This window comes from Hemicordylus capensis, chromosome 2 (genome assembly GCF_027244095.1).
Source record: "Hemicordylus capensis ecotype Gifberg chromosome 2, rHemCap1.1.pri, whole genome shotgun sequence".
In the NCBI taxonomy this organism is placed as follows: Eukaryota; Metazoa; Chordata; class Lepidosauria; order Squamata; family Cordylidae; genus Hemicordylus; species Hemicordylus capensis.
The window spans coordinates 329,813,261-329,835,659 of record NC_069658.1 but is presented as its reverse complement, the minus strand read 5'-3'; the positions used below and the strand labels follow the sequence as shown (position 1 = coordinate 329,835,659).

General features: G+C 44.2%; 2 protein-coding genes across 7 annotated transcripts in view; both read left to right on the top strand.

Annotated features, from left to right (window-relative positions):
- The first annotated feature begins 408 nt into the window (after nucleotides 1-408).
- LOC128342736 (C-terminal-binding protein 2) lies at nucleotides 409-17,550 on the top strand. 4 transcript variants are annotated; one of them, XM_053290495.1, is made up of 10 exons: nucleotides 419-1,187; nucleotides 3,193-3,239; nucleotides 3,909-4,063; nucleotides 4,526-4,670; nucleotides 6,021-6,227; nucleotides 8,583-8,797; nucleotides 11,342-11,472; nucleotides 11,593-11,720; nucleotides 12,225-12,345; nucleotides 13,155-17,550. In XM_053290495.1, the coding sequence occupies exons 3-10, from the start codon at nucleotides 3,938-3,940 to the stop codon at nucleotides 13,321-13,323; spliced, it is 1,242 nt and encodes a 413-aa protein (XP_053146470.1). In that variant the 5' UTR covers nucleotides 419-1,187; nucleotides 3,193-3,239; nucleotides 3,909-3,937; the 3' UTR covers nucleotides 13,324-17,550. The 4 variants fall into 4 exon arrangements, with proteins under 4 accessions (XP_053146469.1, XP_053146468.1, XP_053146470.1 ...); XM_053290494.1 differs by lacking the exon at nucleotides 3,193-3,239 and having other exon boundaries at nucleotides 409-1,187; nucleotides 6,021-6,200; XM_053290493.1 differs by lacking the exon at nucleotides 3,193-3,239 and having other exon boundaries at nucleotides 418-1,187.
- Nucleotides 17,551-18,570: 1,020 nt separating this feature from the next.
- Nucleotides 18,571-22,399, top strand: part of KDM3B (lysine demethylase 3B) — a 125,381-nt gene continuing 121,552 nt past the window's right edge. For 2 of the 3 annotated variants that reach the window (XM_053289585.1, XM_053289584.1), the window contains exon 1: nucleotides 18,574-18,906. In XM_053289585.1, coding sequence (XP_053145560.1) covers nucleotides 18,733-18,906 — 174 coding nt within the window. In that variant the 5' untranslated portion in view covers nucleotides 18,574-18,732. Of the gene's footprint in view, nucleotides 18,907-22,399 lie in introns of all 3 variants that reach the window. The other variant, XR_008314922.1, reaches the window with a different exon arrangement.

The window sequence follows — 22,399 nt, the reverse complement described above, 5'->3', positions numbered from 1 at the left end:
GTTTCTGTGAAAAAGGCTGTATGTGTCACCCTGTATAACTTCAGCAGAGGAAACCTGTCTCCTTGTGTCGTTCTATGTAATGTCTTGTGAGAAGGCATTTTATAAGTACAGGAGTCCTGACAAAAGGAAATGGCATTTGTTAGTCATGACTAAGCATCATTTAGTGGGACTCAGTCATGACTAACTTAAGCCCCATTCATTTCATTGATTTAGTCTGAATATTCTGCACTGTCTGCCGCCTTTTGCTCATTTAAGGGGAAAGAGAACATGATTTAATTCCAAGTGCTGCAACAAAAAGCCTCAAATCGTCTGCTTTGGTTAATTTTGCGTTGTCCTCTATGTGTATCTCCATCTACCGCTTGCCTCCTCCAGGGAGAATTCTATCAACGTCAGTTGTTCGTTCTTTTGGTAAAAATTGGCGTCGCGGCTCATAAGCGAGCCATAATCGCCAGAAATGACACACTGTTACCGGAGCCGATGTTCGAAGTCTCTCGTATAAACGGGAATCTCGAAAAAAATTCCACAAGGCGCTGAAACCCTGGTCCCGGACTTCTCAGGTGCCAAAAAGTGCTGGGGTCGCTCGCGGGTTCGCAGACGTTGCAAAGTCTCAAGAAACTTGACTGGTTCCGAGCAACGTCAGCTTCGAGCCGCCAGAGAAAGAGAATTAACCTCGAAAAACTCACATTGAAAGCCGGAAGTGGTGGAAGGGTCCCGGGAACACTCTAGGCGCGACTCTGTGGCAGCGCAGCCCGTTGGCTTTGACGGGAAGCCTGTCCGCGAACTCAGCCCGGCCCTTCCGCTTCCTTTCCAGAGGCCGGTGGTGGTGAGCCCGTGGAGGGGGAGGGCCGTGCCAGGGAGGAGACGGGGGGAGGAGGAGGAGGAGGGGGCGGGCAGGCTCCGCAGCGCATCCTTCGAGCTGGCCGCCTCTCCCCTCCCCACCTCGAGGGCATAGGCGGGCGACCAGGCTCTGGGGGGTTCCGGCCGCCGCCGCTCCGACTAGGGCGGGGACAAGCCCTCCTCAGCTCCCATTAGCTGAGCCGGGACTGTGTCTTTGTAGCGCCCTTCTCCTCCTCCTCCTCCTCCTCTAACACCCCCCGCCCCCCCGGCCGAGTTGCCCGGGCCCATCTCGGTGTGTCCCATGGACAGGCACAAAGTGAAACGCCAGAGGCTGGACCGCATTTGCGAAGGTAACGCCCGGAGAGAGGGAGCGGGCGGGCGAGCGGGCGGGGCGGCGAAGAATCGTGAGTCTGGCTCTGGGCTCGAAAGAGTCTAGCTCTTATCGGACCTCGCGGCCTCAAGTTTCCCTCCACGCTCTGCAGTGACAGAAGACTGACTTTTCTTGTAAAGGCCCCCGAATTGCCCTCTCCTGTAGAGAGACGCTGGAGCGATCCTTTCCTCCCATTGAAAACTTGGCGGCTGGAACTATTCCAAATCCGTCCAAATGCTGAAGCCTCACCGAGAGGTAGTCTGCTAGAATACTAGTCCTGCCCTGCCTCTTAAAAACTGCGAGCTGTTTCTTGTTCTCAGAAATGTTCAGTATTCGTACAGTGCATTTCAAGCGGTCAAAGGGGTTCAGTACACAGTCTCAGTCGCCACAGTCATATGAGGCAGGTCATCATTTTTATAATCCCCATGTTGCAGATGGAGGGAGGGGTTAAGGCCAAGATAATGGTGGATGAAGTGAGATTTGAAGTGGGGACTTCCCGCCTCATGGTCTTAACTGAAGTCACCACCACTGCCACCATCCTGTTAGCTACCTCGGTGTGCTTATTTTAGATCAGGAAGTCCCAGACTTTGTCATTGTTGGTCTGCTGGGGGGTTGGAGAATGAACTATCCCAAGTTCTCCCCATGGAAACAGATTGCTCCAAATAGCATTTGCTCTCATGCGAGGCGGTGTGTGCGTGTGTGTCTAGAAGTAAAGCATATATTAAAATGTGGGCAAAAGTAGAACCATAAGATACCATGGTGTATGCTGAATTTCCAGAAAGCAGCATTGCTACCAATGTCAATCCTATAATAAATTGAAATGAGGGATGACAACGGTGTGTGCATTGTTACAGGTGTGTGTGTGTGTGCTTTTTTTTGTTTGTTTGTGGTGGGTATGTTGTCATAGGATGTGCTGAAAAGCTGTTTGAAGAGGAGGGGTCATTAGCGGTATTAACAGCTGGCTTGTCCCTCCTCAGAGTCCCAGTTCATACTTTCATAACTACAGTCTTGGACACTTTCAGAACTGCTCTTGATGCTTTTGCAGGTGCATCCTGAATCTTCTAGTACTGTGTAGGAAGCTGTAAGTCAATTTTACTGAAAAGTACAGAACATACTCCAGATCTTTCATGCTCTCAAACTATTGGTTCATCTATCTGCATGTTCCAGAATGACAGTGGTGCTTGAGTGGTGGGTCTGGCAAACAATTTACTTGCCTGGAAGACATTGTTCTCTTTCCCTGGCCAAGTAGCTATTTGCAGAGCTGTTCTAGATGTGTTAAAGCAATGACAGGAAACTGAGGAGGAACCTTGAAGATGTTCAAGATCAAATATGTGGATTGCAGGGAATTCTGAGGAAAAAAATTGTGTTGCTAACTCAGCTTTCTTTGGCATCTTTCACACAGTGGTTGCTGAGTCATGTGATTGATTTCTTTAATTGCCTGACAATGGTTTCTTATTAGGGTGCTCAAATGAGTGAATTGGGCCTGTGGCCTTAGATGCTACTGTGTCAGGCACCTCATTCATCCTAAGAATAAGCTGCTAATGCAGATACAAGTGTCTGCCCTCTTCCTCCTTAGCAGTTCGTTAAAATTGATTGCAGAGTGCTTAGCTATCACCCTTTTTAGTCAGAACAACACTCTAGGAGGCTAGGAGCCAGTTTTTCAGATGCTCTTTGCTTCTCCAGGATCCTCCCTCAAAGAAAATTGTAGGCACCCTCTTTTCATTTGGTTGTACTATGTTGGGAGAAGATTGATTGCTGCCATTCAAGCTGTCAGCATTTTGTTACAGCTTGATTCTGTGGATGTTTGCTTTGCATTAAGTCTCACTGAAATAAATGAGCTTTAATCCTGTACAATTGGACTTAGACAACATCAGTTACCTCCACCCCCTCCACCTGATTTAGAAAGGCTCTTAGTGGCAAAGTTTATGAATCCCTGTTGTTTGGTACTACACAGTGATACTGAAATGTCTGTGTTCCCTTTTCAGTAGTACTAGAAAAATACAGAGAGACTTCTCATTATAAGATCTTAAAGGTATAATCCATTCTTTTTCTACATTATTATTTCCTGAATTGGGAATGGATAATCTGTACACCTGTGTCTTCCTTGGATGTAGCACCCATTTCTGTCTAGAATCAGATCATTTCCCGTTACTTGCAGTCACTGTGATGGACATAGAAAGTATTGTTGTCTTGGTGGTTCTCTTCTCCCCCTCCCTCCTGCTGCAAGCTTTCTTGGAATTATGACACTGCTTCTGTTGCAGATGACATTCTTGCTTCTCTTCCCATCTCCTCCAAAACTGCGTTTAGCCCTGTTTCCTTCATCTACAAAAATGTGTGAAAATAGCTCTTTTTCCTTAATATTTTCCAGCGACAACTCCCAAATTGCATACATGTGAACAAATTGTCAGTGTCTGATACATGGGACTGACATAATGAAGCATCTCTGAACTGCCAGATTTCAGAACCAGATACATAATTTATAAGCGTCTCTGAACCCAGTTCACTCGGGCAATGGTTGCATGCAGATAAGGAGATATGAGTGATTCATGGGAGTCTTTGTCTGAAAAGTGTAATCTTATAACAAACTCTTACATTTAGGGTGTCATTTTCCCCCTCATTGTTGATACTGCTGGATTAGGACTCATATAAGTATGCCTTCTTGTTCATGTTTGCTGATTGGGGATTCCCCCCCCTTCTGTAGGTATAAGGCCTCCTATTGGTAATGGCCCAATGCCAGCCCGTCCGCTGGTTGCCCTCCTGGATGGCAGGGATTGCACTGTAGAGATGCCTATCCTGAAGGATGTTGCTACAGTGGCTTTCTGTGATGCACAGTCAACTCAGGAAATCCATGAAAAGGTAAACATGCTAAATGAACAAGTAGGACTCCTCCTCTTGAAAGAAGAACTGGAGAGCTAGTTCAGGAGCCTACATATTTTGGCTTGGTTTTAATAGCCAGCTATTATTTGTGGTTGTTTCAAATCCTTTGCCTCCCCAACGCTTGCAAAAGCCTAGTATAAACTGCAGATAATTTAGGGAGAAGGAGGATGGCTTCTCCGAAGGCACAAGCAACATCTCTCTGCATTTCCAAAAGCCTGGTCGGAAGGCAGAGGAAATGGTTTCTTATTTCCCTGAATTATCTGCAGTTCACAAAGAGCTTGTGGGAGGGACATTTCTGCTGGGCATCTGGGATAGGGGCAGGATTGCTTGGTAGAGTGGGGGAGGGACATTTGCTGCTGACAAGTGGATTTGTAGAACCCTGATATGACTAGTTCTCGTGTTCTGGAGCAAGCATTACTCTGTTGTTCTGTCTTCCCATAGGTGCTAAATGAAGCTGTTGGGGCTCTGATGTACCACACCATTACCTTGTCGCGCCAGGACCTGGAGAAGTTCAAAGCTCTCCGGGTCATTGTGCGAATTGGCAGTGGCTATGACAATGTGGATATCAAGTCAGCTGCAGAATTAGGTATGCTGATCCCAGTGCAATTTTTAAAAATAAAATAAGTGAATACGTAGAGTAAAAAACACTGTTCAACTTGCTGGGCCTAAATTGGAGTTCAGTCAAAAACTTACTCTTAAGATTTGAAATGTGTACTGCTGGAAAGCTAGAGACTTGGAGAGATACATTTGCAAAGTGCTCAACAGTTGTTATGTCTGCTCTCACAAGAAGAAGGGTTAGGTTACTGCTATTCCCTTTTTGCAAGTGGAGAATTCTGGTCCTAGACATCACAGGAGCAGAGGTGGACTTTCAGATGTATGCAGCATGGCTCATTGCATACAAACAAAAGTAATACTTATGTCCACTACATACATTTTCTGCAGGCCACTACTGTTTGGCTCCTATGTTTGCTTAGAAAATGATGATTTAATGCTCCAATCCAAAGGCTGTTGACTTGGAAGTAACAAATAGGTTTTGGTGGAACTTTAGTGGAAGTAACAAATTGGTTTTGGCAAGTGTGCTTCAGATCAAGCTTTAAATTCTAAAGTGGGCCTAACTAAGAGTATTCAGTGGTGAATCAAGTATACACAATAACTAACCAAGCAAAGTGTGAAGTGTTTTGAGAATTATACATGTAAATAGCTTTAAAGCCATTGGCATTCCACCTGCTGGTGCTATTCTGAGAACTTGTAAGATACTGGTCTGAAGGAGTCTTCAGACTTTAGATTATGCAAGATCTGGTTCTTGACCAAAATCTTCTTGAAGTTTTGTTGTGCTCCAGCTTTGTCTCTGTACCCATTTTGAAATCAAGGCAGTTTAATTCTAAAATGAATACTATTGCACTGGTTAACTCTAGTAGCCCCCAAATTGTGGTACTCTTGAAGGCACCTGTCAAGAAAAGTTGTTGAATCCCTTCGGGATGGAATGTAGTTCAGTTGTGGAGCACATGCCTTGTGTATGGAATATCTCTGGTTCAGTCATTGTTATCTCGAGTTTAAAGGGTCTCTGGTAGCAGGGCTGGGGGAAATTGCTTGAGATGTTGGACAGCTCCTTCCTGTCAGAAATAATCAGTTATCCAACTTCTCTGTGAGACAGATTCTTTTCTTTCTTTTTTTCTTAGTCTCCTTGGGACAGAGAGCTATCCTGTTTCAAAGAATCTTTGGGCCTAAGAATGGTGTAAATTGAAGGGCTTCTATCTACATGAAAATTGGGTTTTAGGTTGAGATGAGGGATGGTGAAAAGTGCTGGATTGTGTGCTGGGTTTAATACAGTAGCTTGTCTGGCTTCTGGTCCTGGAGCGTTGGGATATCTCTTCCTTTCCAGGTCTGTATTGGATAATTTGGGAATCTAACTATCCCCTTCTCTCTTTCTCCTTAGGCATTGCTGTGTGCAACATCCCTTCCTCTTCTGTGGAAGAGACTGCTGATTCTACCCTTTGCCACATCCTAAACCTTTATCGTCGAGTTACCTGGCTCCACCAGGCCATGAGAGAAGGAAACAGAGCCTCAAGTATGGAGCAGATCAGAGAGGTGGCTGGTGGTGCTGTGCGTATTCGTGGTGAGACTTTGGGCATCATTGGTCTTGGTAAGAAATTGCAGCCCTTAACAATACCCGGGTGGTTCAGACATAATACCAAACCTTAGCTTGGTGCTACATGAATGAGCAATCAAGAAACCTCAGCCTCACATTCTTCCTTCTCTCCTCATGAGTGGTGACTTCTCGGGATGTGCATGGAACCACGGAGGCGTGGTCCAGCGCCGACGGGGGTCTCCTTTTAAGGGCGGCGGGGGGTGGTTGCACTTACCCTTCCTGCCACCTTTCTCCCCCCCCCACCCACCGGCACTCAATTTTTTGGAAATGATTTTGGGGCAGCAGCATTCTTCCCTGCCACCCCTCCCCCCGTTATTTGCCAGAAATACCGAAAGTAGTAATTATACATGTGCCTGCTGCCATGTGCACGTCGCACGTTGCGTGTGCACGTTGTGTGCGGTGGTTTGCAGGGGAAGCACAAGCCATAGTTTGCTGATTCAGATAAAATGATGACTAGGGAAGAAGAGAATTGCTATACATTAAGGGAGGAGGCTCCTTGGCTGCTCATTCATGTGGCACTGGCTTTAAACCATCTCACCAGAATATCGGATCACCTTTGGCTAACAACAGCCAAATCTGCTGGTGAGCAGTTTAGCAGCTAAAATGTAAACTATCAAATTCACCCTAGTATTGGTGCCCTTGGAGTTCAGGAAAGGAACACTGAACTGAACAAGCTGCCTGGGGTTGGGGTGGGGGATGTTCTTCTCAGTCATGATTAAGCACCCCTCTACCCAGATCACTTCCAACATTTTTAAAGTAGCCTTCTCTCTTCCTTTTCAGGTACACATGCTGCAGTGCTGCAGCTAGATATAAGCAGGGCTGGAAAAAATTCCGAGTGCATTATTGTAGAGGCACCCTAAGAATTATGACATTGATTCTATACTCATATCCAGAGTTGGGCTTCAAAAAATAATGCTGGCTCCTTTTAAAAAAAGATTCTGGCACCTAGGAATAGAAAATAATATTCAAGCTCTGGAGAGTCTTGTCTAATGATTAAACTGAAAGATTGCAGAAATGGATTTCAGGTACTGAATGACCTGGATTAACACTTCTGCTAACCTAGATCTCTCTCCACCTGCTGGCTGTCTGGTTTACCTTTGTTGGCCTTGCTGTGAATAGGAGGTTCCCATTGACAGAAGCTGGGGATGATGTTTGAGTAGGGATGTGTACGAACCTGTTCGGAGGCCCTTTTACAGGCCTCTGAACAGGTTCGAACACTGTGGGGTTTGAAGTTCAAAGGGGTGTGTGTCTCACTTTAAGGGCGGGGGAGGGTGCACTTACCCCTCCCTCCACTTTCCCACCGCTGGCGCCTGGTATTTTACACATCCTATGAGACGGCAGCGTACTTCCTTGCTGCCCCGTTTGCTCTTTGACCGGAAGTGGCCAGTGTGCGTGTGCCCGCTGGGTGCATGTGCTCCAGCTACTTCCAGCCAGGGAAGAATGCTGCCGCCCCGTAGGATGTGTAAAATACTGGGTGGCAGCGGGGGGAAAGCGGAGGGAGGAGTAAGTGCACCCTCCCCCGCCCTTAAAGTGAGACCCTGCCATCAAGCTACCCGCACCTGGTTCTGTGCACATCCCTAGTATGGAGTTGCCCTATTCTGAGCCACAGTGGTCCATCTAGTCCAGTCCTGTTAATTCTGGCAGCAGCTCTTCAAGGTCTCAGGCAGATAGTTTCACTAGCTGTGTTATCCAAGATTCTTGAGCTGAATATACCAGGATTGAACTGGGACTTTTGTCATGCAAATTGTGGCATGTGCTCTGCCACTAAGCTGTAACTTTTTCCCACAAATATTTCTGGTATCTATAGACCTCACTACCCCCTCCCAACAGTCTAGGCAGAAACAAACAACATGTGAGTTGCCAGATACCCACAGTTGATGAGTCTGCCTTGGGTCCTGATTGGACAGGACCATACAGCATATCAGTGTACTTTAAATAATGGAAAATCCAGTCCTGTGGGGAGTGGATTTTGACACTGGACTGTACTACATTTCTGTCCCATAAATAATTAGACTAAAATTGAAAATACTATATGCTTTTTGTAGGTCTTCTTATAGATCCCCATGCAGCACTTTAAAGTCATCATGTGAACTTGATGCTAAAATATGGAAAGAACCTCACTAATTCACTGTAGCATGAGGGTGGTTTCTTTGGAGGCAGTATGTGGAAGACCTCAGGAGTGCCCACTGCTAAATCGTCCCATTTTTTTCCTCCTCCTCTCTAAAAGAGAGTATAGGAATTCCTCATGAACAGTGCTTTTTTGGATCATGCCAGGTCTCCTTCCAGTACTTAGCCCTCTGTTAAGATTGTGGTGTTCTGTGCTTAAGATGAATATTTTCTTTCTTTAAGGCCGAGTTGGGCAGGCAGTTGCCCTGCGTGCAAAACCCTTTGGCTTCAATGTGGTTTTCTATGATCCATATCTGCCTGATGGAGTGGAGCGTTCCCTGGGGTTGCAACGGATGGCCACCCTGCAGGATCTGCTAATGCACAGTGACTGCATCACATTGCATTGTAGTCTCAACGAGCATAATCACCACCTCATCAATGACTTCACCATTAAACAGGTGCAACCTTACATTGTGCTGGGAATAAAAGTTGCTGCTGGGAGGGTTGCCTCAGCTGTGCATCTTCAGTATGGATCTGGAGCTTGCATTTCTGCTGAGCATAGCTGCATGTTGAATATATGAACAGAGTGATTCTTTGATTAAAAGCTGCCTGTAACATTTAAATGTTGGTAAAGGTAAAGTGTGCCATCAAATCGATTTTGACTCCTGGCGTCCACAGAGCCCTGTGGTTTTCTTTGGTAGAATACAGGTATCAATCTATATATAATCAACTCCGTATCTGGCAGTGCTAAGTCAGTCAAGAACAGTGAAAGCAGAGCTCTGTTTAACTACTTTGAATAGCTCTAGATTCACTTCACCTCATTCTCCTGCCAGTTTGTCTACTCAATGCTCTGCTATTGTTTTCCACTTTGGAAATCGAATTGTTCTGTTTTATGCTATAGTGAATCTTGTTTAATTGAAGGGTTGCTGTTATATGGGCTTCTTCCTGCTTGTCATGGTGCAGTGATTCAGATACTGCATGTTAGCTCTGTCCACTAAGAGCAAGATCTTTACAAGGAAAACTTGGCTGGGGGCTGGACCAGGAGGCTTCTCCCTGCGTAGAGCCAGTCTTTCTCCTGCCTTCATCTTGACTGTTTGCAGATTCCATGTCTGTTCTCCTGCCAGTTTATTTTTGTTTGTGGACCAGGTAGAAGGTGGGGGTCGGGGGAGGATACTGACAGTGCTGGATCTTACTGGGCTGAGCTTGTTGGTCACCCATGGTTCTTGAGCATTCAAGAACCATTGAGCATTCTTGAGAATGCTGGAGTTAGCTTTATTTCTTTTTATTAATTAATCACATTGCTGTACCTCCCAATCGGAGAATCTCAGGACAGTTTACAAACAGCTGCCCCTTGTCTGGTCCTAGGCATCCAGATATTGTGGGAGACTCTGTCAAATGCTTTTCTGAAATGAAGATCCACTATGTCCACAGCATTCCCATGACTAGTAACTCTATCCAAAAAAGGACATGAGATTAGTCTGGTATTACTTGTATTCTTGATGAATCCATGCTGGCTAATCATCAGATTCTTTTCTATGTGCTCACAGATAGACTGCTTAAAAATCTGTTCTAGGATCTTGCCAGGTATCGACATCAAGTTCACAAGTCTGTAGTTCCCTTACTCCCCCCCTGCCCCCCGCACATTTTGAAGATAGAGATAATATTTGTTCATCTCTAGTCTTCTGGCACCTTACTCATTCTTGAGGAGTTCTTAAAGCTCACATCTGCAATGATGGGATAGCTTATTGGTTGGAAGGGGTTTTTGCTATGTTAGTAGTAACTGGCTCTAGGGAGAAAGTTCCTCCTAGTCCAGCCCCTGGCTAAACCTGTCTTCTAAAGAACTTGCCTCTTCATGGACAAGAGGAGATTACTCAGTGTGTTGGACCTCTGGGTGGCAAATGAGCAGAAGGAGAATCCACCAGTAAGTAAACTCTCATTTCTCCATCACTTGCAGTTCGTAACACGGCTGCACAGTTGCTTACTGGTATAGACAGCCACTATTGTATTATGCCCACCCTGCATTCTTTATATTGATTGCCTTTACAGATTAGACTTGCGTTTGTGTTAATGGTTTTGAAGGCCCTGAACTGTATCAACCTTGGTCATAATTATGATGACATTCTGGAGCTATCTGGACTCATATACTACCTGCTGCTTGAGGATCTGGCCATCATTCCTTAACCCAGTGTGACACTAGGATTCTGTTGTGGAAGGTCTTGCAGATTTCTTCTGTACTGTTCTCTTGATGTGAAAGAGTGCCTGATATTTTCTCTCCCCATCCCCCTTTCCCATTTTCTTGTTTTTTAGAGCAAAAGTGCCATTTATCACAGAGTGATGCTCTTCCAAGCCTGGGAGGAACAGTGATTCCCTGGGCCAACACAATTGCCACTAAACTACCTGGGCACTCTTTGAAAACACACACACACACACCTACCTTGAGGGAACCAGGGTGGCCTGAAAGCAGTGAAGGAGCACTGTGGTGTTTGGTGTGGGAGATAAGCAGGTGTCTGTGTAAGGCTCCACTGCTGGTTCCCCCTACCTTTCTCATCTCACCTTTTAAAAGAGTGGTGTTAGCATGTTCATTATATTTAAACACTGGGAGTATTCTTAGATAGGTGCTTTTCCCATTACTGAGATTGTATGTGATGGAAATACTCATAGGCAACAGCTGTGTACCAAGTCAAACCATTGGTCCATCTAGCTCAGTACCGTCTATGCTAATTGGCAGCAGCTCTCCAAGGTTTCCAGCATGAGTCTTTTCCAGCCCTACCTTATAATGCTAGGGATTGAACCTGGTACATTCTGCATGCCAAAGAGATGCTCTACCACTGAGCTGTTGCCTCATCCAAATCTATTTTTCCTCATTCACTGTGACTCTGTGGTACACATGTTAAAATGTGCCTCTCTTCATTTTAATTTTTCTAGCAGTCGTTTTCAGGCTGCCATTTGGACTCAAGTAAATGATTGATATTCAGCAGTCCCCTTTATATTTGTTTCTACAGATGCGCCAAGGCTGCTTTCTGGTGAATACAGCTCGTGGTGGACTGGTTGATGAGAAAGCCATGGCTCAAGCCCTAAAGGAGGGACGAATCAGAGGGGCAGCACTGGATGTGCATGAGACTGAGCCCTTCAGGTAACACTACTATTGTTGTGTTGCTGCCTCTTTTCCTGTACTGCATTTTGCCAGGGTACTTCTCTGGGTCTCAGGGCTGCTAGGAATCATAATAAAAAACTCTGTTTCTTGACATTACAGCTTTGCAAATGGCCCTCTAAAAGATGCTCCCAATGTAATCTGTACTCCTCACACAGCCTGGTATAGTGAGCAGGCTTCCATTGAATCCAGAGAGGATGCAGCTAAGGAGATCCGAAGAGCCATCACAGGTAATTGGGGAGTCAGCTCTGTTAGGCTTGCTTTCTTGGGGCAGGACTGTATAACAGGAAGGTCTGTCTTGGTTTCTTAATGTTGTGATGGACCTCCCTGCCAAATCAGTGGAGATAGAATACATTTTGCTGAAGTTCTTCTTTTGCTCTTTAGACCATTTATATTAATTTGTTCTGATGTGGATGGGAGTGTTGGGGAGCTGTTTGATGCTGCCTCTTTATGGAGTAATGTAGTTGAAGATCTTTCTCTTGTAATCCAGCACTTAGAGAAATCCCTTCTCAGAAGGCTCACATTGGAGAAGAAATAAACTGTCATTCCCTCTACTGTACCACCCAGAGACAGACTGGTCATGTATTTTTGTGATGTGACTTTTTCTGGAATCTTTATAGTCATAGATTAAAAGTAGGGAGGAATTAAGAGGTCTTTCGTTATGTCTTTTGAGATACAAATACACATTGACACTGGCATGTTATACCTCTCTGTTTTCCCTGACTTTGCTGTAGGTCACATACCTGATGCTTTGAGGAACTGTGTTAATAAGGAGTATTTGCTTTTAGCAGCTCAGTGGTCCAATATTGACCCTGCGGCTGTACATCCAGAGCTTAATGGAGCTGCAGCATACAGGTGATATGTAAATACATTATTACCAGTAACTTTTTGAATGGTCACTTATGCATATGCTCTTAATTGTACAGACTTTTCTCTGGCTTTGTGAGAACCGCTTGAGCCTGGCTGTGTATTTTCTGTCTTGGAAGCAAATGCTGCACAGAAATAAAACTACCTTGCTCTTGTTAATAATCATTCTTGAAACCAACCAATGTGAGCCAGAAGGCTTCAGAATCCTCCCTTCCCTGCCCCCTTGAAGAAGGCTATGGCCAAGTGCATGTGTAGTGATTTTAACATACAGCTGTAGCCTTGCAGTAGTGAGAACAAATCTAGTTACTTGAAGGATGCTGGAACATAGGAAGCTGTCATATACTGAGTCAGACCATTGGTCTTTCTAGCTCAGTATTGTCTTCACAGACTGGCAGCGGCTTCTCCAAGGTTGCAGGCAGGAATCTCTCTCAGCCCTGTCTTGAAGAAGCCAGGGAGGGAACTTGGAACCTTCTGCTCTTCCCAGAGCGGCTTCATCCCCTAAGGGGAATATCTGACAGTGCTCACACTTGTAGTCTGCCGTTCATATGCAACCAGGGTGGACCCTGCTTAGCTAAGGGGACAAGTCATGCTTGCTACCACAAGACCAGCTGCTCTTGTTTTTGCCCTTATGTAATTTGACAAATGTGAAGTACTCCTGTCTCTTTGCATCAATCTTCACTGTGCCTAATTTCTGAAAGCCTTTCATACAATGATGGGAAGTGTTGAGAGTAAAACCTTTGAGGGGATAACTTACCAGAGTGACTTGTAATCACTGTGTGTGTTCTTTTTTGCAACAGGTTTCCTCCAGGAGTAATGGGAGTAGCACCCTCAGGGCTGCCAGAACCACCAGTAGAGGGGATTGTGGGTCATGGCATTCCTTCTGTGTCTCACTCTGCACCACATACCCCTTCTCCAGGAGAATCGAGCAAATTGGAGCCTGAAAGAGAGATCTCCACTGACCAGTAGCATCTCTGCTGTCTTTTTCACCCTTCATAAGAGAGCAGAGAGGGTTCTCCTGTTTTTAGGACCTATTGTGACACCCCATGGACTGTTTCCTGTCCACACTAGACAGGAGAATGCATTTCATTGTTGGCAAATTCTAGCTCTTGCCTTTAAACAGATATTTTGTAACAGATTTAGTTTAAATCTCTTGGTGAATCTCTTTCCTTGTTTGGGGCAATGAAGCAGTGATTCTTCATCCTCTTGGTAATGTTAAACTTAACATGAAAGTTCCCATACACCTGCCTCCACTGTAATATGCGGGAGAACAGTACCTGGCTGAACACAGAACTCCAGTGATTCCAGAACAAGACTGGTGTGGATGTTTAAGGTGGCTACTTAGGTTGAAGATCAGCTAAGTCTCAGGTACAAGTGACAAAGAGCACTGTAGTGGGGAGGGAAGCTGTGCATGTGGGTTGGCCTGTTGCTTGGTAGAAAGGAGTCCTTGCTCAGTTGTTCATTTGTGAGCACTTACTGCTTTGATCCTGCCTGTATGCTGTTAACAGATATGGTTGATTTGCTTCTGAGTGCTGAGGGTAAGTAATTACAGGAGCCAGAGTAAATTTGAAATTCTGCCGGGAGTCTGATTTATGTTCAAAACTAGTGCAGAGAATCAATAAAATTGTCGTGACAGCCAAGTTGTTTGAAGTTACAGGAAGGAAGGTTCAACTGGGATTTGGGCCCAGCTCAGGGAATGAGGACTTAGCCCCGCATCAGGTGGCAGGAGGAGTTCCAGAACTCAAGGCTTCAGGTTATATTAAATGCCTGTTCTTTGCTGCAAGAAGATGATTATGCTGAAATCCTAGAACCATAGGCCCCAAATCTCTCTGACCTGTTTCTAACCTGCATCAAAACTAGAATTGTTCCCTCTGGCTTTTTCTAGTATGAAATGTCCCAGGTGTGTGCGTGCTGAATTGTCATGTTCTTTACCTCACCCTCTTAATCTGAATTGAGTCCTTATCATCTTGCAAAATACCCAACAAAACTAATTCTCAGTGCTTGCAGATAGCCACAGTTTTCTTGAAAAACTTAGCTGAGCTATTCTGTGGCAGTTTTGTGTGTGTGTTTTCCCCTCCACCTGGGTGTGCTTTAAAGGAGGCATTTGAATCTACTTAGAGGTATAGATCGGGTTGTAAGCTGTATATTTTGTGGGGGAAATGACTTATTTCCTGGCACATTGTCCAAGCAAACATATATTTCATTATGAAGCAAAATATTTATTATTGTTGAAAGATAGCCTTGTCACACTGAGTGAACTTCACAGAACTCTTTGAAAATATGAGATAAATCATAATCAATCTGAGCATACAGCTGACAGAGGAATTTTGGGAGTGGGTAACGGGAATTTATTTTTTGAAATCTGAATCTGACTTTTCCTTGTTTTTCAACCCAGAAACTGGGTGGAATAAAAACCCCAACTTGGATGTGTGCATACAACTGAGAAATGAATAATGGCCTAGCACGTTCTCAAGCTTCCAGTTGTTCTCTAGATTGTCTGCAAATGTTGCAGGAATTCTTTCCAATGCCAAGTGCTGACTGATGCATGTGCAGTCCCTTCAACATGAGAGGGATATGTAAAGGAAGAAGGAAATCTAACTTTTGTGTTGTCCAGATTTGATTCTTTCCTTGAGATGCTAAATGGTTCCCTAGTAGTGTGTACTTTCTTAGAATGTGAGTTGGAAGTGTTTGGTGTAGTGTAGGCTCTGGTAGTGAGGGAGGCACAATAGCTTTATAATCTCTTGAATGATGATGACTTCATGTTTTAAAATTCACATACCTCTTTGGTTGCTCAGGGTTTTTAGCAGTACATGTGTGGTGGGGCCACACTAACTGAAGTTAGTGGTAAGTGTGTGGCAGCAAGTATGGGGAGCTTTGAGTGAAGCCTCCAGCTCTGAAGAGCTTTACATTGGGGCAAAAGCAACGATTTCGGTTTTTAAAATTTTTTAGTCTGTGTATTAATATACTCTAACCAACCTAAAAACTGGAATGATTCTGTGATTTGGGCAGGTGCAGATGTAGTGTAATGCTGGCATTTAACTAGGTTTAAAGGATTGAGAGTGCGCTATAGCATGCTCACTCACCTCTTGAGCATCATTTTGACTTGCCCCTCACAAAAAAGCCCAATAACCTAGGTTCAGAGTGTTTCCAGTTCTGTGTTAATGTTGATCAGTCCTAGCTCTAAGCCAGGACAAAGCAGGAGGGGAAGATAAATTTTTATGTAAATAGGGACAAAGGTGGTTATCTTATAGACTGCTCCTGATCTGTTAGCCCTAGTCAAGGGCCAGCATTACATAATGTCTGCACCACTCTTGGAAAGATGTGCTCCCTAGAGAGTAAACTGGCCAACTGTTAGTGGGTTATGTGCATTACTTTTCAGTCTGGTGGGCAGAGGGAGGAACTCCAAGCCACAAAACAGTAACGTGTGTGTTATGCACCTCAGATATCCTTAATAAACATCAGGTGCTACTTCAGAGGGGCAGATCAGGACTGTGTGTATTCTGTCCCAGCACCCACCTCACCTCAAATTCAGATAATGGATAAGATAAATGTGCATATATTTCTGCTTTCAGCAAGCTGTCTTATTTGGGTTGTTCTGCTATAACCGGGACAGCAGGGAAATGTAGCGGGAGAACAACAAGGAAGATTGGTGGTAGTGAGATAATGGGTAGGATATAGTAGCAAGGGAGGAAAAGCAGGAAACTTCAGAGGACCCTGAAGCCCTGTCACTTGGTTTTTTAATTTCTGGAATTTAATAGATATTGGCTACACACTTTCAGGCTATTGGCTACCATAATAAAAGCAAGATTTTTTTTTAAAGGGTAGAGGGAGAAAAAGCTGAGATTATTAAGTTTGATCCTTGATATTCCATGCTTCTGTGATGGTTATTTATACATGCAGAATACACACTATCCTGGGAATGAGAAAAGAGGTATCTCTGACTGTCTCAGACTTGGAGATATTGGTATATTTCACAGGCCCAACCCAACAAATATCAGTGTGGCTTTATAACTGCTGCCTAAGTTCTGGCAACCCATGGATTGAGCATCCCTGCTGTAGAGAATCAGGAAGTTGATTGTCCCAGTATCACACTATACTACAAGCAGAGTACATCAGCAATTTCTTTTCCTCAACTTGCTGCTGGCAATTCTTGTCTTCTGTTTTGTAAGATTTCTAATCAAGCTTCCCAGTTGTGGGATTGCCCAGAGTCTGTTCATCTTGCCTGTTTCAGGGAATAGCGTATGATATGCTTAAAGGTGGCAGCCGTACATTAGTAAGCAAATTATTTTTTACACATGAATACCTCTAAAGATTTATCAGGTAAAAACTCCATAAGGAGAGAAATTTGGATGATCCCAGCTGGCTCTTATTGAGCCTCTTGCTTTTGTCTAGAAACCGTGCTAGTTGGCATACAAGAAATATACTTAACAGTAAGGATGTGTCAGCCTCTGAATGCTGGTGAACATGGTTTAAGCCTTAAGCCCTCAAAGATAACCAGTATTACCCACTGAATTAAAATGACTTTGAGATTATCAGAGTGGCATTACTTGAGGATTCAGAGCAGGGTTGAGACTCCTTAGCTAATCAAGCTTCTATTCCAGAAAGCAGGACTGGCCAGGTGCTGATGAAAAAAGTGCTTCAGTTGCACATCATGTAATATTGTTGGTTAGAATTAGTAGTTGCCATGAGAAGGGGTGAATCTTGGGTATTAATACTAAATGTTGGTTCAGTGACCCCTTCTCACATGTATAGATATGCAACTCTTTGCTCCAGATTTTATGCATGCTGGGGGAAGAAAAAATGAGTTTTTAAAAACACACAACCTCATTTTTAAATTGCCTTTCTTCAGAATTAATGTGGAGCTTAATCCCAAAGAAAGTTGTTTCCTAACATTGAGGCAGGAGTGCCCTGGGTCATGCCAAGCTTATCTGCAGGAGGAGCTCACTCTGTCCTAAGGTATATTCTGCTTGTCAGGTTTGCTGTTGCTGACCAGCTTTTTTATAGAGGACTCAAGAGTTTCAGAAATATATTTTTGTAGACAATAACTAAACTGTGAAACTGAAAAAATAAAGCATGTAAAAGCATTTCCAACAATGTTTTCTGTACAGATGGTTTCTCCCTTCAACTCTTTCCTGGCTTTTGTTAGAAGTTTGACAGTTTCTTGAATATATTTTAATAAATATTTCTTTATGGTCATGTGGGTCTTCTCATTTCAGTGGTGTTGCTGTCCCTACAATATCTATGACCTGTAATGAAGCAATGTAGACATTAGTTCAAATGTTGCCCATCAGTGCAATTCATACATATGTACCTATTTGGTCCTCCAAAAATAAAAGAAAGCCTAAAAGGCTGAGATGAATTTAGACCATGGTGTGTGGAACTGGGTGTCCAAAAACTACTTGTGTGCTGCAAATGACTAATTACTGACTACTTAAATGTAGTATATTGAAAGCTTATGCTAGTCAAAGGGTAACATTCCAAAAACAGTGATAAAGCATACTTAAAAGTGAAGCCAAAGTTCCTTTGAGGACAGAGATGAAACTGCACTATATGTGGTAAATAATTTTCTTTACATTCCATATGAAAAGCAGCAGAGAAGATGCCATATTTAAAAAGGAAAAAATAGCTTTCTCAAGTCCAGTATCTCTATATTAATAAATGTTCCTTCACACCACATACTACTTTGATTACTTTTATTTGTAACCAGATGGTAAAAGCTCCCTCATTTGTTTTGGTTATAGCTATACCTTATAGATTATTTAACAATACTACCACTGAAAGTGGAGCTTTAAAGCCTGTCTTCATAAAAGTGGCTTTTACTACAAGCAGCTAGTGGAAAGTGAACGGGTCAGCTCTTTGTGCTATAGTTACAGAGGCATGTAAGCCAATTTAACCCACGCATAGTTTCCCCCTCAACATGCTCATCATTCAGATATAAAAAGTGTTCCTTATGTATTAAAATTGTCCTTGGGTAAAAAGCATGACCTCTTGAAGTGAAGCTTTAATCAGCATGAAGAGCAGAATAGGCATAAACTGAAAAGTACGAACTGAGCCCCCCACACTGCCCTCTGTAGAGAATATTGGGTTATGGCCTCACAGGGCAAGAGCGCAATGACTGCAGTGCATGCCGGGAGCGAAGAAGTAAATAAATAGGAGCTGGCGTGGTGCACGCTGGGTACGCAAAACGTGGGGAGGGTTCTGCACAGGCGCGGGGCACGCCGGGATCGGAGAGGAGTCTCTGGCGCAGGGCACGCTGGGATCGGGGCGGGCTGTGTTCGGGGGCCCAGCACAGGGCTGTTGCTGGTTCGCTCGGTGTCTGGCGGCGACCGTTGGGCTCGAAGACGCCGAGGCGGCTGCTGTTGCTGCTGCCCAGCGGGGATGGCGGATGCGGCGGCCTCCCCGGTGGGGAAGCGACTCCTGCTGTTGCTGGTGGCGGCGGGGCCGGGTGAGAGTGAGGTGGTGGGGCCGGAGCCAGGGCCTGCACTGCCCTCCCGGGCCTGGAGAAGCGGAACCGTGCGGGCTATGAGCGGGGCCGTACCCCAGGACTTGGCGGTGAGCCCCGTGGGTTTGGCTGGCCGGCCGGCCTTGCGCGCCTGGGGTGTGTGTGTGTGTGTGTGTGTGTGTGTGTGTGTACGCGTACGCGCGTGTGGTGTTGTTGAACTGCTTGGACACGGGAGGAGGGGGAGGAGTTTATCTGCTTTCCTTCTTCGGCCGAGATAAGTCGGACTCTTCTCCCTGCCGCTGCTCCTCCTTCTCTTGCTGCGCCTTATCTGGTAGCTGCGCTGCTCTTGCAGCAAGATCATCGCGCCGCTTTTGAGCTCTGAGTTTAGTTGCCGCATTTATGGCGGACCTTGGCTTTTCTTGTTGATGAGGAGCGCGTTAATCTCGAGCCCCTTTTTTGAGGTACGTGGGGGTGGGTCTTTTGAGGGGGTGGACAAGAGAAGTTAGGCTATGCGCTCTGGTTAAAATTTTTTTACGGCGGTTTGCTTGGAAGGGCTGCAGAGCACTTCTCGTTGCGATGGTTTTGGATTGTGTGAGAAATCTAAACGTTTTTCATTTTTTAGTTTGGATTCTATTGTTCTTACGTTGTTTTGAGCATTAATACAGTAGTGACCAGTAAAGTCTCTTGAAACAGTTTTTTAAAGCTGATTAGTTAGGTTCTGTTCCTTTCTTCCTCTTCACTGCATTGTATAAAAGGTATAATCTAAACTTAAAGTACCTTGCCAAAGTCTTTCTCAGGTGTGTAACCATAAGTGTTGTTTAAGGAGGAAACTCTGCATTGGTTTATCACTGATAAGTAACCTTCCTATGGGAAATACAATATATTGTGGCTTTGAACTGAAGCTGAGGTGGATACTAGCTGTTAGATCAGTGTGGTGGTGGTGTGGTCATACCACTGTTGTCTGTGCATAGCAGCCAATATGATTTGTGTGAAGTCCCCACATACTCACACTACTGGGTACTTTATGATTTCCTGTGCTGTGGGGCTAGTAGGTATAGATGGCTTACTGCTACTACAAAGAAATGACACTCAGATAAGCTTAAAGTCATCCTGGTTTCCTGTTCTGATATTGTAATGCCTTTCCTGATCTTAAGCAGTGTAGATTTGTTCTGCCTCATTGGCTGAATTTAAAGGACAATCAGCAGAGTCTGGTGGAGTTTATATCTTTATAGTTTGTGTTGGAGATAGAAACAAAAGCAGTTTGCCACATGGTTACTCACCTGTGAACAGCAGCTGTTCTATCCAGGTGAGTGGGAATTCTATCTGTGTGATAAGAAAGCGAATCCTTTTATGAATTGGAAACTTACAGGAAACAAAGAACAGGAATACAACTGACCATATTCATGATGGAGCAGGTGTGAAATGGAGGAAAGAACAAGTGGGGTTTTGCAGAGTTTGGTTGGACTGATGCTTTCTAATACTCATAAATGATTGGGAGATACAAATTGTAAGGTAATGTAAATATACAGCTGAAATGGATACATTTTTATTTCAATCAATGAAAACTAAAAGCAGTTGAAGAAATTGAGATGGATTGCAGTTTGGCTGACAGAACAACAGATTATGTGTTAATCAGGATGCACTGCACCCTGGCTAGATTCAGCAAGCCTGAAATGATTGGGCCACATAGGGATTGTGCAGATAGCCATGCTGACTTTTGCTAGTCCGACAGTTACATCTAGATCAGTGTAGGTGACAATCCAAAAAAGTGACTTTTGCTGTAAGTCCTTTGAGTTGGTGGTGTGTTTAGAAGATTCTTCCCCTTTCCATCTCCACTACTAGTTTAGCTGTATGATGTTGAATTGACCATATGAGAAACTGCTACCAGGATACTTCTTGGTGTGCTACAGCTGCAGATGTGTTGAGGATGATTAGGAAATAGCAAACATCTATTATAGAAATATGTGGTGTATCCTTTAAAAAAATGTAAGGTGAATAACAGAACACCACAACATAAAACGGTGATAGTGCTCCAGAAAATGGCAGCACCGAAAAAAGATTAGTGGACTGGTTTTTGTAGAAAGAACGTTTAAATGTCAGATGTCTAGAAAAAAGGATGGTGGAGGGGAGGATATAAGCATGTTCCTTGTGTTTTGCACAGGCAAGTAAGAAAAAAAATGTCTTAAACATAAGAACTTCAGGATTGTTCACTGAAACTGATAGGCAGTAGATTTGAGTCCTCTTTTTTGCTTTATCAGTGAACTGCTTGGTCTGTTGCTGTCAGAAAACAAAATATTGAGTTAAAAAACCATTGCTCTAACACTTGCCCATGACCAGTTTCCTTCCATAACTTTTACTCTGTGTTCTATTGTTAAAAACAGATTTTCGCCGGAGAGATTCTAGTGTATTTCAGGATGTTGTTGTGTTCACTGCAAGTGTATTCTGGTAGTTGATCATGGACAGCCGAATGGATACATTTATGATTTTAAAAAAATTGTTAAATGTTTGCATGTGGTTTTAAAGAGAATTTATGAACCAGTGAAAATACTAATACACAGCTGAGATAGCTTCATTATATAGAAAAAACAGTGCTTTGTTAGATCAGGCCAACGTTTTGTCTAGTCCAGTAATCTGCTGAAGATCTATAGGAGCACAGAGAAATTAATTTTCTGGAAGTCTGAAATGTAGATAAAGCTTGACCATGAAATGCCCTAATTATTTAGACAACTAGCTGTTGATATTCTGTGACTTGCTTTGTTCCTCTTAGTGCTTGCTTCTTGGCTCCATTGGCCAGCAATGGGCCAACTTCTGGCTTTTGAGATCTGTTTTAAAATTAGAACTTTGAAGTTCAGCAAACAGAGCTAGGGTTCAGGGAGGAACATACATTTAGCATTAAGGGATGGGGTGAATGTATGAAGCTGTCATACGAAGCCAAACCATTTGTTCATCTCTCAGTATTGTCTACATGTGCGGTGGGAAAGGTAGAAGATGGATTTCAGTCTGTTGATAGATCTCCGGGTTGATCTGTGGCAGATGAGCAAGGATTTCTGACTCCTAGTTTAACAATAGCAACAAGGAGGTTTTTCCCTTAATTGTACTGTTAAAACAAAGAGAGATTCTAGGGAAACCAGAGTTTCCTTTTGTGTGAGAGGAGTGCAAACACTGGGGCAGCTCCCCCATGAAGCAAGGTGAGGCAACAGTCTTGGGTAGTGTGTCCTCCACAGTTTTACTGTGGGCACCTCATCCTGCCATGGACATCACAGCTGTCACTGCTCCCTCCCACCTCACTGGCCGCCCCTTTCCTCTGCTGCTTCACCAGTTTCACCTTTTGAGGTGCACTGCTGTTTAATACTAAAGGCCTGCAGCAGCGAGGCAGTTTGGATGGGGTTTGCATGTGATGATGTGGTGATGGCGGCTTCTGTCTTCATTACTGTCACTTGAGCAGCTCACCCTCTCATTCTCCCCAGCAACAAACTAGTCCAAGTCTTAGTACACAAGTTGGTTGCTAGAGGAGAGGAAGAATGAAAGCACAAGTGATTAAGCTGCTGGTGCTGACACAGCAGCAGTGCCAGCATTGAGGAAAGGCTGCTGCTGTTGCATGCA

Coding starts and splice junctions, on each gene's coding strand:
- LOC128342736 (XM_053290493.1), top strand. CDS start 1,139: ATGGACAGGCACAAAGTGAAACGCCAGAGGCTGGACCGCATTTGCGAA. Junction 1,188..3,908: donor GCTGGACCGCATTTGCGAAG/GTAACGCCCGGA, acceptor CCCCTTCTGTAG/GTATAAGGCCTCCTATTGGT. Junction 11,721..12,224: donor GATCCGAAGAGCCATCACAG/GTAATTGGGGAG, acceptor ACTTTGCTGTAG/GTCACATACCTGATGCTTTG.